The sequence below is a fragment of the Leptonotus elevatus genome, chromosome 10 (assembly GCF_054856555.1).
Source record: "Leptonotus elevatus isolate MCC_2025b chromosome 10, RoL_Lele_1.0, whole genome shotgun sequence".
Taxonomy (NCBI): Eukaryota; Metazoa; Chordata; class Actinopteri; order Syngnathiformes; family Syngnathidae; genus Leptonotus; species Leptonotus elevatus.
Genome location: NC_141248.1, coordinates 21048067 through 21068205, shown reverse-complemented (window position 1 = coordinate 21068205; position 20139 = coordinate 21048067). Strand labels below are relative to the sequence as shown.

At 40.7% G+C, this 20139-nt stretch overlaps 1 protein-coding gene across 1 annotated transcript in view; it reads right to left on the bottom strand.

The window, feature by feature from the left end:
- LOC147167572 (metabotropic glutamate receptor 4-like) overlaps positions 1 to 20139 on the bottom strand; it is a 140698-nt gene that overhangs the window by 58256 nt on the left and 62303 nt on the right. The window contains exon 3 of the mRNA XM_086088122.1: positions 10620 to 10836. Within this exon, the coding sequence (XP_085944248.1) occupies positions 10620 to 10836 (217 nt within the window). The remainder of the gene's footprint in view (positions 1 to 10619; positions 10837 to 20139) is intronic.

The following is a 20139-nucleotide window of genomic DNA, read 5'->3' as shown; positions in this document are numbered from 1 at the left end:
TGAAACTCAGTTAATGTTTGACTAGCTAACAATTAGCTGGGGAGGAGTCTAGCATTAGGTCAGACTGATTTTTTTCTTTTAAATCCTCCAGAACATGGTGGGTTGATTTGATGCTCCAATTTGGTATCATTTGACCACAGCATGTTCCAAAAAAGCCTTCTCTTAGATTTATGTTTTCACGGGTAAACATAAGCTGAGCCTGTGCATGTGCTGCTTGTTTTGAGATTTGAGTTGCTCATAGAGTCCAATGAAATAATGCATTACAAATACATTTATCAATGCAGAATACAAAATGCTTTATTGCCACTGGTGTATATGATGATGTTTTTTTTTTGCCACAATTATTTTCAAATTATTTCTTATGATGTATTATGTTTGGCTTTTTCGAACATGTCATATTGTTTAATCTGCTCAAAAACAAACAAATCAAATCAAATTAATACATAAATAAATAAAATGTTTATTTTATTTTAAGTATTTATTTAATAAATCGTTAATTTGACTTTTTGTCTCAGTTTCCGCCCACCTACCACAGCGTATTACACAAGACAACTTCCATTCCGCTTACATTTCGTACGAGCAAAAATAAACTTTCAGTTTGTCACAACTTGCTACTAATTTTCTTAAATTGTTATTATTATGAATTTTTTTTTTAATGGATAGAACTGATTATTTTCAAGGAAATTAAGTGAAAAGGTTTACGTTGGCCACTCATATACAGTACGTATCCACCCCCCCCCCACCCCCCCCCCACCCCCCAAAAAAAATCTATCCAACACAATCATGCATTTTATACATTCACTTTAACTCTTGACAAATTATAGTCCTCCTATCATGGCATTGCACCCCACCCCACACAGACACAGACACACACACACACACACACACAGCAAGGATGGATGGCCCAGTTTCCCAGATGGTAATCAATAACTCAATATTCTAATCTAAAACTAATCCTACGGATGCTCTGCCACTTTAGTGGCTCCACGGGCCTACTAGTCCACATGCAGGGAGACAAAAAAAAAAAATCACATTGATTCTTGGCTGGAGGTCTAGATGTGTGATAATTGCTGGACAAGGTCCATCCAGTGCTTGGACGGTTTAGTGTCCATGATGGTAATTAGTTTCCAGAACCATCCACAATATAGAGAGACCATATGAAAAGCAGTGACGTGCGATGAGGTTCATGCCTGGTGAGACACTATAAATATATAATAAATAAATATAAAATATAAATATCAACCAAAGATAGAAAATAAGCCTATATTTCAGTTACGACTGTACATTGGTGTTAGTTATTGGACAGCAGGCATATTTCGTTTGGGGAAAAATGCAAACATTATATAATGTAGTCTACGTTTTAGTTTTTTTTCTAGGCCTGGTACACAATGACTACGTTTCCAATATTCGGGTTAAGGTCAGAATTCCGGTTTCTGAAACAATTGAGGTAACATGTTTACATGCGTGGCGGAAAGAGTTACTCCCGTTTACATGCTAATCTGTGCTCGATTGGAATAACCCATACGTAAATAACGTCATTTCCCGCTTTTAACTTACTATACGTTCAATAAAAGACATATTTATGTCACTAACCTCCGTAAATAAAGTAGTCGGTTTCCTCCTCGCTCCAGAAAAGTGTTTCTTTGCTGCAAGAGTCATGTTTGTTGACAAGGGCTTGAGTATTTTCCGGTGGGTTACGCACCAGAAGCACGGACTTATCTACTTGTATTTACTATGTGCGTATATAGGCACAAACTGTGGCGTTTTGGCCGTAGAGACACAAAATAATGTGAGAACGCAATGGAGAGATCAATGTATTCAAGGGGGGAGGCTCCTTCAGCAAGTAGAACGGAGCTGCGCAAAAAAAGTCGTGACTACATAGATCAAGATTCCTTGCGAATCAAATAAGCGAAGAAGAAGAAAAGAAGACGAAGAAGAAAAGAGCGAGCATGCGCGCAACGAAAAAAATGGCCCCGATCGATCGAGATATTCCGAATGCGTTTATATGAGCAAGAATTCCGTTATGAATGGAGTAACCCAGGGCTCTTATTCGTGAATAAGAGCATATTCGGGGTTTTGCGCGTGTTTTGTTTTTGTTCGTGTTTTAAAAGGGGTGATTTCCTGCATGTAAAAGTAGTCACTGGGTGAATCACGCTCTCTTTTATTTCCCGCTGTTCGCATACTGTCTTGGCTTACCTTATCTGCAGCAATTCACGTTGCATTTTTCGGCCAATTGCCGCAGAATCCCCCTCAGGGTACTTCGGGATCAATTAAACAATATCACGCTCCCCCGCCACCAAGCACCCGTAACCTCCCCCACACCCTAATCTATGGCTTCTGCTTGTCGACTTTTCCCGCATTGGAATATTTCCTTGCATGAAAAATGAGGAGACGGGCAATTATTCCCACATAGATCACGTGAGGCGCTGCGCTTCTCCCGACGGAACGACGTGATAACTAATGTTTCGGATCAAGGTTCACGTGGCGTTACTTGCTTAAGAGAATTGCCTGGTGCGATACATCTCCCGCTAAGAGGGGTCACTCCACCGTTAAGTCGGCCAGATCATCATTCAGCTCGTCGGCTCGCCCAATTAAGCCACCACGCGTAATTGTTTAAGCAAATTGCGACAGGACAAATCTGAAGGGACTCGGAAGGGGTTATTTTGGTCTTGTCGTGTAATAAAGAGGTTGAGAGGGCTACAGTGTTCGGATATTAGCCGGCTTTGTGGATGGAAGAGGGAACGTCGCGCTTGAGCTTTCCCCTGCGGGCGACGACTACGACCGACGTTTGAATATCTTTGCTCTTATTGCTTTGTGGGAAGTAAAGACAAGGGACATCTCTCAAGTGCCATCTTGCCGGAGAATTTGCATGAAAGTCAACTTAACTACAGGCTAAGGCTCGATTTACATTGCAGGTTTAAGTGCCTCTTTCTGACTTGATGCCTGTTGATTTCCATATACATTTAAAGTGACCCATATCTGATATTTGCATGGGCTGGTTGCTGGTTTCAAGGTCTACTCGTTTTAGAAAAAGTCATGGCTTCAAACCCTCAGCCTTTTTTTTTCTTGTGTACCCCTGAACCCTTTCATTATACCCCCACACTCATTTGGCCTGATGATGACCTCCAAAAGTGCAATCTAACACAACTGATTATGATATGAAAATCATTTTATTTCTTCTTCTTAATTTAAACATTTAATTCTCAGGCATGATCCCTTTTTAACTAAATTTAAACGTAAAAAAAAAATGCATAACAAATTAAAAAATGTGAACTCTAAATAAATAAACATGCTTTTGTTATATATATATATATATATAACTCTTCTAAGATTTACAACAACAAAAAGCTGTATCTCACTTGAATAAGTCCGCTTAAACAGACATGTAAACTCTAATCATCAGAATCAAAACACTTGTCTCCCCAGGGAAACAAGGTGTTTGCCATCTTATTGACAGTCTTAGGAAATGACTGAATATTTTCTTATCATCTTGGTAAGAAATGATTCAATGTTTCCACATAGCGCCATGTAATGTGCTCACATCTTAGTTGGGAATCACTGCAGTTAGGGAACAAACCGGTACAGAACGAAAAGTGAAAATTGGTGAAGAATCTGAAATCATCACACAAAAAAATACAACAACAAAAAACAGTCATCTAATTTATATGCAGATTAACATCTTAAATATTGTTTTTAGGAAAGTGTAATGTCAATAGCTTGTCTTCTCTTTCGGGTAATGAACAATGTAGACAAATGCATTAATAACAGTTTTAACCATGTGAATTTTTGCAGCATTTTCTTTGACTTCATCTGAAGTTGCCTTTGCGTTTGACATACTGCGTATATTATACTAAGTATATTGCAGAGCCATGACATCCACTAGCCCGAATTTGGCACCTCATGCTAAAGCACATGCTCATGTGGTTAAAAAGTGTGAAATGTATGGAATGTATCGTGACACCCATACGTCCCAACTATTGCATGGATTTCCAACTGTAGCATTTTGGGGTACGTATGTGGCCAAATGATAAATCCTATTTTGAGAGCCACTGTGTGTTTGATTTCTGTTACAAGCTCCCCCTCGGGGCGATTTGTCATCATTTCGATGAACACCAATCTTTTCATCGAGTGCCATCAATTCCCACGCCCGAGCGGTCACTTGTCCTTTCGCTTATGACCGTACTTTCCTTGGAAATAAATCACCCTAGTACCTATAATTCCTATAATTAATTTTTCATGGTTGATTTAATGAGTGTCAGTGAGGCATTTGGAAAATTGTTATTTGCTAGTACAAGACTATTTGGGGAGTTTATATGACGAGCAAACATTAACCGCATATTAATGTGCAGCTTAGTCATTACAAGGACCAAATGGCTGTAGGTTTGAGACAAAATATGGAACTTTTAATCAGTGCAGTCTAATTTAGTGCTTTTGGAGGGTTTAATTCATCATAGATGGATGGTCTTGGGAAAACACTAGCGATAAATAAATCATCACAGATCCCCAAAAAAAAAGCATTTCCATACATTTTTTAAGACTTATTCTTGAGTATTTGCTTCAATGGAGCAATGTAGTGCTGTTGACTCCCCCTGATTCATTTCGCATTCTCTGCATATATCAACTTAAGTCACCCAAATTGTGCAGCCAATGCTTGTAATCCTCCCCATCAAACGGGGATGGCGGTGACTCCATTAGTAGGCTTTCTCAGTCCGTCGGTTTGCCGGGGAAATCTTGTTAGGGGTCTTATTGACACTGTGTTTCATTAAGTTGATTAATGACATCTATTGGGGCGAATGTTCCAAAGTAATCAACATCCCTGAGAGGCCTGATTCCAGTTGAAGTTGGGTCTCAAAATGAATACAGTATTTAGTTATCTAAGTTTATTAGAGAATAAGAAATGTGTGATTAAACTGCTATTTATAATATTACAAAATGTTATTCAGCAAAGTCTACCACACTAATTATTCTAAAAGCATCCCATCATCTTCAATAGTATTCGACAATCTCTCCCACAGTAAAAAATTTCCCATCCCAGCGTAGCCTATAAAATCCAAACATAGTCTGAAAGCAGCCCAGCACAGGCTCTCAATTCCTAATATAGTCTACATTCCAAAGAGCAGGCGCTAAATTGCATGTTCCCTTACTTTGTAATGGCTCGTTGGCAACAGGAACACAAGTGGTGAAGACTGAAGGATTTAAAAGAGTTTTTTTGCACTCGAGGTTGCGCTGTTGGTTCTCACCATGGAATTTTTGGAGAGCGCCGCAAAGTGCAAAATGAAGTTTTAAATGATGTAATTGAAAGTATGAGTGGAAGACAAATTGACCTATTACTGAGTTTGCAGAAATATATTGATTGCTAAATTTGATGGGAGTTTTGTCAGGTCCTTCTCGTGCCTGGCTCAAAGTCATTCATTAAAACATTCACAAGCTACAAAATTGTATTGTTGAAGAGACAATATTTACAATATTTTTTGTTTCTGCCATTTCACAATTGTTTACGCAATCAGCCTCTTGTTTTGCGTCCGATATGCTGGCACGCTGGTTGCCACCTGCCTTTCAGCGTAGAATAGTCTGAAACCATCCCAATTCATTCTCTGCATTCCTAAGTACAACTGCAACATTTGCAGCCATTTTGCTGCCCTAAGCATAAATGCTTTGTGGCGCCCCAACCACCATCCCACACCCTGACAGAGATGAACAACATCTGAGTATTTGTCAGTTGTGCTTTATTTTACAAAATAACTTGTCCATATTGATGTTTCAAATCTTTGAATAATAGATCGACTGCAATTCATTATGGGTGTAAACGATTTAATCGCAAAAAATGTGGTGATAGAACGGTTGCAAGTGCTCAAGCGTGAGCTGCTTGCAACCTCGCCATTGTGGCTTCATCAGCCATTGTCCCCTCAACACTTTAGCTCCGCCTCACGTCTTCTACTGACGCCCACGGTGGGCGGCCCATCCAACCTTGTGCAAAGAGAGTCATCGCTGCCATCTAGGGGCCAAAACGAGTCATTATACTAACCAGATCTGCTTGATACTTTCAGCACAGCTGCCCAAGGCTTTCCTCCACCCGTTTCCAAAAAAAAACAAAAAAAACATAGTGAACGTCTTTTAACGTCCTCGGCGCCCTTCCGTAGGTTTTTACTAAACGTTTTATAACGTTTATGGCGGTCAAAGAGTTAAGTTCACTCTCTTTTTGCTTGATGATTCTCCACATTACTTGCACAGCTTTTATTGTCCGGTACTGTCATTGTTTGTGTTAGGTTTAATTAGATTTTGTTTTAAAGTCTCTTTAGTTAGTCACAATCTGTGTTATGTTCTCTTTTCCTTGTGTGTCTCCCTTGTGTTTGCCCGCCCCTCCTCGTGTGTCTACCAATCAGTAGATTGTAGACACACGTAGTGTGTCTTGCCCAGGTGTGTTTCGTGTGTTTGTATATAGTCTGTCATCTCCCGTCTGTCTACGTCGATTCATTGTTGTTTCTTCATGTCATGATGCCGCTTTTTTGCCCTGTCGCCGCCACCCCTCCACCTCCCCCAACCCACCCCCCACCTCCCCCAACCCACCCTACGTCTCGCCTTGCTTGTCGTTTTTGGACTTTGTGGTTTTGTTTCCCAGTCGCTAACTTGTTTGTTCCGTTCCGTCCTCAATTCCGCTTATCCGGGGTCGGGTCGCGGGGGCAGCAGCTTTAGCAGGGAAGCCCAGACTTCCCTCTCCCCAGCCACTTCAGCCAGCTCCTCCGATGGGATCCCAAGGCGTTCGGCTACCTTGTTTGTTTCCTTGTTTTTGTTTCATTACGTATTCATTCGTACTTCACCTCTGCCAGCTCGCCCTGCTTCCCTGCATCTGGGTCCACCTACCTCAACCATACCCCCAAAACTAACTACGACTACACCACAGAAAGACTCTCGGTACTTTAGGTGTCACGTTTTTTTTTTTTGTTTTTTTTTATGATTGCTTGTTCAATCGTACTTGAGTGGCTTATACTACCGGATACAAATTCCGTGTGTGTTTAGACATACTTGACCAATAAAGATGATTCTGATTCTGATCAGAGTATGGAACCAAAAATCTTTGGTATAACCCGCTACCATCCAATTTTGCAAACTTTCCAGTATCGTGTAGTTATATCCTAACACAATCTGTTACGGTGAAACAAGTCTGAACAAGCAACTTGTTGTTTCAATTTGGACAGCAGACACTTCCACTTTGGTGATGTTTTCGAACTTGTGTGTGATTTTTACAGAAGTAATTTCACTTTATCACAGTGAGTGTGGCATCCTGGGTCAGCTCATAATAGATAGCAATCTGCTGGAAATGTACAAAGAAAGAGAGCGTTCAAGGCCACGGTGTTTACCAGGTGTGATAGATTGAAAAACAGAAATCAAGCCCTCCCCTCGCTTGGTCTTCATATTTCTTCTCATATTCAGCACCTAACTCACTTTGTTCTCACGTTTATTGCTCGTTCTCTTAAGGGAGGCAAGCGAGACTATGAATTCAAAGCAGGTCACTGCGGGGTTGTTGCTGAAGCAGCTGACTCACATAATTTACTGGACTGCTTTCTGTAAATATTAAGCCTTAAACAATGGAACAAAGTGAATCAAGCGGGCAAGTGTGCTCGTGGAATTATAATAACACTTACACAAAGTGAAATATCAGCTTAAATTTGTTCCGCAGTCTTAACGCTGCAAGTTTTTAATGAAGACTCGTCTTCACTGGGAGGAAATATTGACTTTAAATTTAACTGCCGATGAGCCCTGATTCATTCCTCATATTTCATACTGTTTGTACAAAATGGCAAAGAGAGTGATGGGCGGGAATTAAAGATTGCGTAAAATACGGTGACAAGCATGTGCTGGAAGTTTTGGGAGTCGACTCCACGGGAGCCACGGAAGTGAGCGCTGCAGAGGAGTTTGTGGCGTTGCCAATCCGGCATCGTGCTGCCAAGAGCGGTTTCATGGTGCAGTCAGACACCCGCCCACTTGGAGCAGATCAAAGGCTTGGAGAACGTATGTCGCTCAGCATTCCGTTACTTTATTTAGCCAAGCCACATGCGAATACACCTCTCTCACGTTGATGGCCCTGGCTAGTGATGGGCAACTTACATCCAATATTTATTACATATTGTCGCTCTTGGGCAGATTTGGCAAATTTTAAATATAGTACATGTATTTTAACAGATCTATTTTACTGGTAAGTCTGTTATAAACCAATATCAAGTGTTGAAAATGGCAATGGCTCAAAAACCACTTTTTTTGCAATTTGTTTTGTTTCCTGAAAAGAGATTTTTGAGGCTACCCAATGTGGAGATATTTCAGTCAAATGATGACCAAGTATTGTAGCTTAGCGACCCCTATCGGCCATGGAAATAGCAACAACAAAAAATAGTAAACTGAACAATAACAGTTACTGAGACTCGAACCCGGGTCATCTGGTCGGAAGACTAGTGTCTATATGACTGAGTTAACAGGCCAGTGATTGTTTTAGCGTTGTCTACATGTTTTGTAACGTCAAGCCTACTACAACCTTTTCCTAACCTCATGCCAGAAGTGACGACAAATTCCCAAAAGTGACTATGTATTGATGTAAAGAAGGAGCATGCGCAGAACGTACCAACGTCTTGTTTGTCTTGTGACGCGGGGGACCTGTCGTGGACTACGCTCTATTTGGTCGTATGTATGCGCACGGTAAAAAACGACCAATTCGGTCGTATTAATTGGACGTCTTGTTCCTCTAGGGGAAGCTGTCGGGGAATACGCTCGATTTAGTTGTATTTTCATGCATGTTAAAATGACCAATGTGGTCGTATTTATTGGAGGTGTAACGATTATCGGCCGGTTGTAATTCTTACAACCTCATCAAGGACAAAGGAACTACATTTCTTTGTCCTGGGCACGCCAAGGTGGGGGTGGTTGACCACGAGACCGGCTGTCTACCCTCCGCTAACAATCAACCCTACCCGCTCTGCATCCAGGAGACTGACTGACAAGGAAAAAAAAAAACTTTTCCGAAACCTGAGTGTCTTATTTTGCAACAGAATGATTGAATTATGAAATATTATGTGTTTGCCATTTTTTAAATGTTGACTTCATGTTTGATTTGTGTGGCATATTCCCCACTTAACTATTCATTTGTGTGCATGTTTAACAGTTGTAAACTCTAGGTAACATTTCTTTTGATGTGTCCAACTGTACGTGTTTGCATTGATTGAGTTTTGACCTCAGAATCTCGGCTAACATAGGATAAAAAAATTACCCAAATTCTCTCCAAGGCTGGTAAATGTCCGCCCTGGTCTCTGTGAAACCTCAGACCGGACCCCAACTATAAAAAGTCGCCTGTGGTTCACACTCCTGGCTCCCCTGCCCTTTGGGGTCCCCTCTTCATCTGGCACAGCTGCTAGCTGAGGGCCAGCACACGGCCGGCGTGACCGCCAGCGCAAGACGACCTCATGGCTCGCCATCGCTTGGCGACAGGCCCAGCAAAACACGCTGCTTGTGTTAATAATTTAATAATCAACAATTATTGATTTAATCATTAATTGAACTGATTTACCCTACAGAGGACTTGTTGAAAATGGATCATGAAGGAAGGGGGGGGGGGACCATTAGTCACACATTTTTCTGGAAAATGCCAAAACCAAGACCAAGGTCCAAATAATGATTGCTGTATTTTTTTTCATGCATGGCTTCTTGAGACTTTTTTTGTGGGCAAACTTCCTACTAAATATGTTGCTAAGTGAAACTCAAATTAGGAACGGAATTTTCAAATAATTGCAGGGTGCATACACTACAAACCGATATACTGACAACCAATTAAAGTCCATTTCCTTTAAATGCGCCCTTTTAAACATTTTGTTTAGTAATGCTTTAAATTGCTGCATTAGTGGCTAATGCTGTTACTTTTATACTCCCAGCAGTGGTGCTGGATGAGCATCTTAGAACGTCTGCAATACTTCTTCTTTTTATTTTCACACCCTGCAAACGTCATCTCGAGAGTGCAGTTTTACAGAAGGGGGATGTGTTTTTTTTTGAAACAGACAGCGTTAATCAATACATAAGTGGATTCCATGCTTCATTCCTACAACGCAACCCAGTTTGCCAAAAAAAAAAAAAAAAAAACAGACAAAGATAGAGTTGCAGCACGGTGCTATAGTGGTTAAAGTCTGCCTCACAGTTTTATGGGACAGGGTTCAAATTTCAGCTCTGGTCTTCTTGTATGGAGTTTGTATGTTAGGTTCATTGAGAACATGAATATGAGTGTGGATTGTCATTTGTCAGTTTTTTTTGTGTTTGACTCGTGAACAATCCAGGGTGAACCCTGCTTCTCTTGCCAAAGGTCAGCTGTCCACACTGATGAACGGAACGCAGAGTGTGTTTGACACCTCTAACCATTTACATGTCATATATGTGAAGCCTTAACGATAATTTTAAAAGCTCCATGAAGCCTTTCAGAGATTCTATCAAATTGCTTTCAACGTTTTCCTTGTTCTGGAACTAATTCATTTCTGCCTGGGCAATTTACTGCAGCACAGTACAATATGTCCACTCGGATGAAGCACCCCTCCTCTCACCCCCCCCCCCCCCCCCCCCCCACACACACACACACACAACTCACTCACCGTCCTCCCGAGACTTCTGGATGAACGCCTCGACTCCGCTCTCGCCGTAGTTGCCCTCCGAGGCCACGGTGGAGACGTAGTTCCAGCGCATTGCTTTGACGATGTCCACCATGGCCTGCGCTTGGTACGTGTCCGGCGGCACCACCCGGGAGAAAAAGTCGTAGCGGGTGTTGTCACTCAGTTCCGGAGCCGTGGAGGCGTAACTCACCTGCGGGATCTGGACGGAAGGGCAACATTGAAGTCATTCTGTTTGGAAATCATTTCTGGCTTCTTAAAGACACCGGACTGTCTTTAATATGTCAACAACAACAAATGTCCTGCGTACGTTAGGTCCGATCAGGGGTGGCCAAGTTCGGTCCTCGAGAGCCACTATCCAGCCTGTTTTCCATGTTTCTCTCCACTAACACACCTGATTCATGATCAGGATCGTCATCAGGCTTCTGCAAAGCTTGCTGATGAGCTGATCATTAGATTCAGCTGCGCTGAAAGAGGGAAACTCGGAAAACAGGCTGGATAGGGGCTCTCGAGGATGTATATTAGGTTCACTGAAGACTAAATGAGCTTTGGCGTATACAAATGTGTGCACGGTAAGATTAATTGAAGACTTTCAACAATCTTTAAAACGTGCACATTATGTCTTGTTTAAGCCTTAGATGACAACGGTCTTTGAGACTTTTTCATGCAACCTGTTCTAAAAGACATGTTCAAAAGAATTTCCAGTCAGACTGGTTATGTTCGAGACCCCTAAAAATAACATTTTCACCAGGAGATTGCTGTTGAATATGTTTGATGTAAGAAAACGAATGCGCAAATGGGAGAAAAATGTTTTTTTCATCTTTTTAGATGGCGTCTGATTGAAAGTAAAAGGAATGTTGCACTTTCTCTCTCAGTGACACACATAAGACTGAAGTTTGGAGTTTTTTTATATTTACACCATAGCAAAGTGTTGACAAGTGCACCTGGCAATTATTTCTTGTCAGCTACAGTATGTTACTCGGCGTAAGCTCTTCAGCGGGTACAGTCTGGAGCCCAAAATAACACTTTTTTTTTTTATGTAGCAGGCACACTCAAAACCTGTCAAGGTGATGCATGGTTTGCTGATAGAAATTCACAAATTTCCCACATTTCAACATGTCGCCCGTTAAATGTCGTCTGTGTTCTCGGCAGCAGGTGGGAAATACACCATCCTTACAAAACAAAATCTGCTTTTCGCGGGCATCATGTATGCATGCACCAGTTGTATACATTTTTTTTTGAACTGAAAGACTAATTGTTTTTTGATGTTTACAAAAACATGTATGTTAATGGTACTGCATTTGAAGTTCATTGAGAAAATGAAATAGCCTTCGCTATTTACAAAAACATGTTGGTGTCTCTGATGTTAACAAATCAGATGAAGTCAAAGATGCTGAATTGTATTTGATGTATGTGGTCCACTAAAAACTGTCTTTGGTGTTTGCAAAAAAATAATAATAATAATAATTTTAAGAGAATGAAATGGTTTTTATGTTTACACAAACAGGTATGTTGGATCCGCAAAACTCTAAAATGAATTTTGATATTGACGACTTTGACGATCACAGAAACGAAGAAGATTCATTGGAGACTAAAAGTCTTAGATTTTTACAAAATAGCTACATTAGCGCTGTTGAATACGCTTAACATTTGTAATGTCAACTAAAACGTGCATTAGCTTTGTTCACAATTTCCATGTTTACAGAAAAAAAATAAGACTCACTGAACAGTAATTTGATAGTTTCGAAAACATTTTGTTGCTGAGACTAACCTCTCTTTGATGTTTGCAAGGTCTAACGAGTTGGGTTTCCATCCACAATTTTTTTATTAGATTTTCACGAAATGCGAAAATAAAACTGAATGGAAACGCTAGAAATTCGAAAAAGGGCCCAAAAAGTTTTTACGCTTAGAGGGGGTGGATTTTAAAGCGCATTCAAAAAAGGAAAATGCGAATTTTGGCTATGGAAACCGCCGGCAAGACCGGATATTACGTCGCACGTTATGACTGGATATTACTTCACACGTATGTTTGTACTCACAAATCAATGGCGGACGATAAAGTAAGGTATGTTTGGGGGGTGACGACGAAACAGAATTTTTTTTGGAATTAATTAAAGAAGCGAATATTAATGCTACTTTAGATGGAAAACAGTAAAGAAACGCTACGGTTGACCAAGAATTACAAAAGACAACTCATACGACCTCATTGTAACAGCGCAGTCGCTTCCTAGTCTTCTTCTTTTAAATTACTGCTGGATCACATTTTTATGGAGTCCCCCTCTCAATATTCACAAAAGAATAACAGATGGACACGGGCATAAGTCGCATGTCCGAAAAAATTCGAAACCTTAGGATGGAAACCTGACTATTGAAACTCTACACTACCTTATAATGTCTTTGACGGCATAGATCCTTCCTTGAGACATTTCCATGTCTCCTGTTCTGATAGACATGTCCACCCAATTGCATATATCTTTTTTTCCACACTGCAGTCTTCATCTGAATCTGCTATTTGGAGCGTCATCATACTGCCAGCTCCAAAAAAAAGCTCTTCTGTTTCCCATTTGGATCACTCTCCAAAGATGCACAAACGTCTTTTATCCTAAAAGTTAAGTCCGGAAAACTTCCTCCCGCCGGTTTGTTAGTGTACCTAGCATTGGCAGGAGATGTGTGTTTGCGTCGTGTGCAAGCCATATGCTTTCGACAGCACACAGCTCAGCGGCGAGGCTCAAAATAAAGCATCTTTACAGGGATTTTGTTTTTTTAAGTTCATGCGAGGGGACCACACTGCTTACTAACTGACTCGTCAGTGTTTGTGCCATACGATCAGTAGTGGAATCCCCCTCCTCTCCGTAAACGGCCATAGTTTAGCATCCTGGGGTAATGGTAGCATAGCAACTGAAGCAGTACTGTTCTTGTGTGTTTGGCTTCTTTTTTGTACTGTACTGTATATAGTTATATATGTAACATGTGTGTAACCTGAACATTACTGGCAGTGATTTACAATGTGACCTCATCCCTCCATTGACTCCAGCACATGAGTCATGTTTCCCCCAATTGAAGGTGAACATCACCTGAGAGCCGACCATTATTCATCCCTGTGGTAAAATATCGAGTGATAGACACAAGTGAACAGCAGGCAGGTACGCCGACCTGCCGTTGTTATGCTAATGCCTTCCCACGTGGAGTTTTTTTTTCCTCCTGTCTTCCCTAATCCCTCCACGAAAACGTCTTCATTGTTTACTCCGCCGCCTGATGCAAATTGAACAATTACACGTTGTCATCATCGAGGGTTAATGCCAGCCCGTCTGTAGAGTTTTAATGCCGCGTGGCGAATGGGTGTTAAGGATTAAGTTTTTGCCAGGGCGCGGATGCTATCACATTTTATTTGGTCTGTGTTTGAAACCCCCAGAAAAGCAAAGGAAAAACAAAAATGGATACACAGTACCGATTCTGTTGCTTCAATGTAGCTACGTTACAATATGTAAAATTTCTGGTTAAATTGACGTCTATTTGGTGTCAATAAGTTACATCCTGTTCTATGCTATTGTCACATTTTATCTCTTCGTTTCTTCTATGGGTATGGAGCCAAAGAAAAAGAAAATGCTTCTGTTGCAGTTACCGCTAAATCGCAATAAGTTACACATCCTGTTTTATTGTCATCCTCACTAAAGCCAAAGAAAAAGCATTACACGCTAAAAATTACTCCCGATGCTATGCTACTTGTGTCTGTCTTCAACAGATGGGGCTCTGCTATGTTAAGCACACACGAGAGGTGCTTCAAAGAACCCTGGGCCTCTCAGATATACTCAAAGGGACCGCCGGGGAGACCGCCGAGCACTTAAGATGGAGGAGCTCAGGTGCGAGTGGGGTCTTACACTTGTTGGCAGATGGATTGTTATGATAAGTAAAAAAATGTTGTTAGTTTTACACACTGCAAAAAATGTGATATGGTCTCACGGCCGTGCAACAAGTGCACACCGAGTGGGCATATTAAGCGCAGCTCACATTTAAATCATGTTCATTCTTTGAAAAGCACCTCAAAGCATAACTTGTGGGTTTCTTACCACTTTTGACAAAAGCTGAAGCGACACTCGTTAGCATGGTCTCACAGCTGCGCTAACTCGAGTAAGCATACAGCTTGCATTGGATTCACTGCAATTCATTGAAATGTACCTAAAACAGACCGGTTGCCACTTTGGAAGACTAAATGTAAAATTCACTATAAAGTACCTCAAATATGCTTCTTTGGTTGTGTCCTACTTTCAAAGCTAAATCTCATCAAATAAACCCAAGGTACTTTCTGCAGTGAAGAAAATACACTGCCAGGCGACTATTTGAGGAAATATGGCAGTTTTTGGCCATAGCCATGATTGAAGCATGTGGAAGACAAAGCCTCGGTATGAGTTAAATCCTATTGGCTTTGTCTCCTCTCAATTCAGTCCGCTGTCAAAATATTAAAGGTCAAATGTGAGATATGGAAATGTTATGGAGGAGTCCAAAGCTGGCCGAGTAAATCTCTAGACTTTTTTTTCTTTCTCTGGGTGGAGGTAAAGCAATATACTTTAAAGAGACACTGCAGAGACATTATGAGAGTGCCTTATTGGGAGACTTTAGTATAGTTTATTTATTTGAATCCTGTTAAAGTGCAATCGCTCTTCTTCCCCATTGAGTTCTGCTGAAGAGGGCAGAAAGTCAGATATATCATAGCTATAAATAAATTATATTATAAATCAAATAAAAGCAAGGACTTTGATATTGCTGCACACACCGCATATACCACATTTCATTCAAATACAAATTCATTATAAAAAAACTGATGATTTGTCGTGAGTTTTGTGAATTCCACCCCAAATGTACTAAAACGGCATCGGTGAGACCAGGTGTGACAGATGAGCAAGTCACATATGATGTCAAGTCATTAGCACCAACGTGATGGATCACAACAATATGCAAAAAAGAGACAAATTAAGTCTCTTTGTGTAATAATATAATGGCGATAATAAATTCATTTCTCCAACTACGCACCTCGGCACTTCATATCACAACGCCTCAATTGGAACGACGACATAAAGTCCCCATTGTTTGCGGTGCAATCTCGGAGCAGCGAGAATCTGATTTGTGGTATCATTATGCGGGGATTGCTTTCCTATTCAAGAGGCTCCACTATTTGCTTGCTCGGCTTACTCCGACAAAGTCGAACTTTCATCTGCGCCGGCGGCTGACGGCAATTAGGAGGATGTCTAGCTACTGGAGTGGCGTTGCTTTTGAGCTCAATGTAAACACTTATACCTATAAAGTGTCCAGCTGCTGTCCATAACCTATTAAGTGGCCAGCTGCTGTCCACAACAACATTAATGTCATGAATAAATCAAGATGTGTTAGAATGTAGACAATCCCTGTAAGTGATCCAAACACAATGGACTCTTGTATCTGTATCATCATTATACAATGGTACCTCCAACATGACCCTGTTGGACCAATCCAGACTTTCTTTTAATGTGATTTTGGTCGTGGCTGGACCCCACCTGTCCCCAAGGGCCATCTACTCCCTATTGAGGACAATGAACAGCAATATAGAAAATGCTTGGATAGATAGATGATCATTTGTCTACATGTAGAAGACTACTAAAACAGGCAACCGTTCACACACATAAATGTTCCATAATAGGTCCAGTTTGATGTAAGCAACACTTCAAGGCATTCCCTGGTATATAAAGAGCTCCATATACGATACATACTCATCGTTAGCGTCCCGTCCACAATGGCTGAATGATGGCTTGGCTGCCAATAGTGGCTCGGAAAGAGGAAGGACGCCGGGACTGTGCGAGTGCATCAGAAATGCTTTGATAAAACACCTCAAAAAATGAACAGAAGAGCCTCTCCACAGGTAAAAATAGACTTATCTTTTTGTGGGGCCGTCTTTTTCCTTCTGTTGAAGGTATCGATCGTAGGTTACTGGGGCATTTGGAGATGCAGTTGTGGCAAAAAAGTCTTTGTAGCGGGAGATGTCTAAAAAACTCAGCCTTCGTCATCACGGCGGAAAAAAAGCTAAAATGATGGAAGTTTTTTTTCCCAGTGGATGCAAAGGAATAACACTGTCAAAGTTGTCTGTTTTTATGCTAGCATTTGCTGAAGGACACATACTGGAGGGCGTGAATATAAATGAAATAACTGCGTCCTTGTAGATAATGCTGGAAAATCACAAATATTGTTTTTTTTTTTTGTATGTGTTTTGATTCCAGTCACAGCACAGCGGATTAGTGGTTAGCATACTTGCCTCGCAGTCGAAAGGTCTCGAGTTTGAATCTTGGCTCTGGCACTCCTGTGTGAAGTTTGCATGTTGTCCCATACTTGTGTTTTCCCACATTGTAAAAACATACGTTAGGTTCATTGAAGACTCTAAATGGGCAGTTACTGCGAATAGCAGCATGTGCACGTGTCCATGTGCCACAGACATTCAGTGTAGTGATGTAAGAATTAGGAATCTTGAGCCCTGCGGTGTTTTGATTTAAGCGTATCACAAATATGTTATTAAAACACCGGGGAAAACAAATTGGGGGAAAAAAATCAGAATGGACCAGATCATGAAGAGGGAAATTTCAATATCAATTCTAGGTAAACCGGGAAATCTGTTGGTTGATTTCGAGTTGTGTGGCGCAACAACATTACCAGTACTCAACACCAATTCTGGAGCACCACAAGGCTGTGTGTTGAGTCCTTTCCTGTACACACCAGTCTACACCATTGACTGCATTAGCCTATCAGCAAGGACTACTTCAAGTATTCGGATAACTACATCAGTCCTCCAGTACCACATCAACATAAACAATGAAGCAAGAGAAATAGCAGACAACTTTAAATACCTCAGAGTATTACTAGACAGTAAACTCACATTTGACATTCAACCATTGAGTCACCAGCTATCTGCAAACTCAGATGACTCTATGCCACTCCGCTGTATCAAAGCATCATCCGATCCGTTTCACTGCCCTGATTTTTAAGAAAAACTAAATTCCCTGAACAACAGATTGCGCTGCATATTGTGTTGTGTGTGTAATATAGTTTAGAATGTATTTTAGGTTTATTGTGACATTTCACCCAAAATATGCTTCACTTTTTCTAAGTTGTGTATGTCTACTTTAATATTTCTTTGGATGAAAGCTGACCTCCTGATTTGCTATTGCCATCCAATTTATTTATTTTATTGTATTTATTTATTTTGGAGGGGCACAACCTAAGCTTTGTTGAAGGTCCTGAACTCCATAAACGTCCTTGTTTTTATTGTGCTTTATTAAAAATGCACGCACCGATGCCCGGGGACAAGCGAGACTTGACATTCAGGGTTTTTTAGCCTGGACCTACAATCAGTTACGGCAGCCAGCTTGCCAAGGTTCTTCGAAAAACAAAGTTAGTGAACACAACAATTTTAAATTGTCTGTTCTTTTTCTTCTGTTCTCTGGTACAGCGGCTCCCTGCATCCCCTGAACTGCATGGATAATAGGCATGGCAAATGGACGGATGGGTGGAAGTATAATTGAGAATGTAGTTCCTGTCTGTGGTAACACAATTACCTGGAGACAAGGCTGCAGGAAGAGATCTCAACTCGATTTTCTCAACTTGAGCTGACCCTGACTATAGTGTTGCTCACATCTGCGTATTCTCTGTCGATACTTCCAACCACAATCCGCTTTCAAAACAACAATTTCCCATTGGGATCCATTCTATTTTGAATAATTGGCTCCAGAGTTCAAACTGTCACCATCATAAAGCCTTTATTAACGGTACAGGCAATGTTTTAAGGAACATCAGCAGAGATGCTAACATAGCACTCTTCATCCTTATTCAGCGCTCCTTTTTTTTTTAACAGAACAAGCAAATAGACTGAAATGTAAAACACATGTCAAATAATAGTAAGGGCACTAATAATCGTACACATAGAATACATTTTTATCACAAGTGATTAGCATATGGCACTATGGCAGTGAGTCATCAGCTAACACAAGAAGCTAGCGCAAGAAGCTAACACAGCAGTCTGCATTGTTACACGGTGCTCCTTCATCTCGAACAGCACAAGCAGAGCAATTATGTCTGGAATAATTCAACAAACAAAACCCTTATTACGTGTACAGCCACTGTTTTAAGTGCTAATATAGCTATATACGTCTTTACTCATTGCGCTTTGACAAAAAGAAGGACTCAAATTCCAACAATAGTCACAAGATACAAAGGATAAAAATCTTTCTTTTTTCTTTTTGCAAAAGGTTGGTCAATAATTTTTTTTTGTAAAAGGTTGGTCAATACATTGAACCCCCACATATTTGCAAATCTGTATATTTGCTGAGGTTTGTTTCTGTAAACTATCCTCCGTTATTTGGGGCAAATCTATCTTGATCTATCAAAGTAATGAAATTATTGCTTTGCCGCCATCTGATAAATCTTGGTGTTGTCGTTAGTTTTAATTGATTGGTAGGGTAATATCATCTGTGAGATGTCAAGTTTTGTTGGCAGTTCTGAATGCATCTCATCCACCATCAAAAAATGTTTCTGCCAGTTTGGTTCGCAGTCACAGCCATTGGTAATGTCATGGTTCACTTAACCAACTGGTGTGCAGTCCACATGGCTGTGATTGGCTGATAATGGTTTCCGGCCAACTAGCATAAGATAACAGGACTCCTGAAGACGACAGCTGCAGAAGCACTTCCTGTTTGGATTCAGAAATAACGCTAACTCGATTTTGTGCGATAGCAGCTGCTTCCTGACTGTGGACAACAATAGAGGGAGTCTACAGCAGCCTTATTTGATGCTGAAATATTGCAATGTCGCCAAAACCATGTATAGTGGACGCCTACTAGCGGGGGATAGGGATCGGCACATGGAATGTATTTAGAGTCAGTACTTACTTTGCTCCATATTTTTGATGCTACTTCTCTATATTCGCAGTAGTCTTGAATGGCACCCTTTGCAACAAGTGCTGGCAAGTATTACCATAGACAACATTTACAGACAGCATACCTTGAGTATACATCAACAGTTCAACACCATACCCGTATTGATTGTGGCAAAGTGAAGTGATTTGTGAAGATGGTTCATTAACTTTCATCTTTGGGTATGTACTGTATCATCAAGCCAGAACTCATTGGATTAACACTGAACCATTGCTCTTGATTGTATTGTATCATTTTAATTACATTTTACAAATATATTTTGCAGATTTTATGACCAATACAATGGCCACATCCAATATGGCAGATGTGCTGACATATTGCTCAGAATGGGCCACTCAGCTCAAGGCTGTGTCTGTAAAAGAAATAAAAAGGGAAAGAAAAACGATCTTAATTGTATCTGTCCAAAGGGTTTGTGGCTCCCGTGGTCTCTTTTGTGAAATGGGTTTTGACCCCAATGTAAAATGCTCCTCCTCGCTTGTCAAACTGTGATTGTGCTAGAGTTAAGCGTGTAATGTAGAAAAGCTTTATGTCGCCTAATGTCTGAAAACTGTGATTCA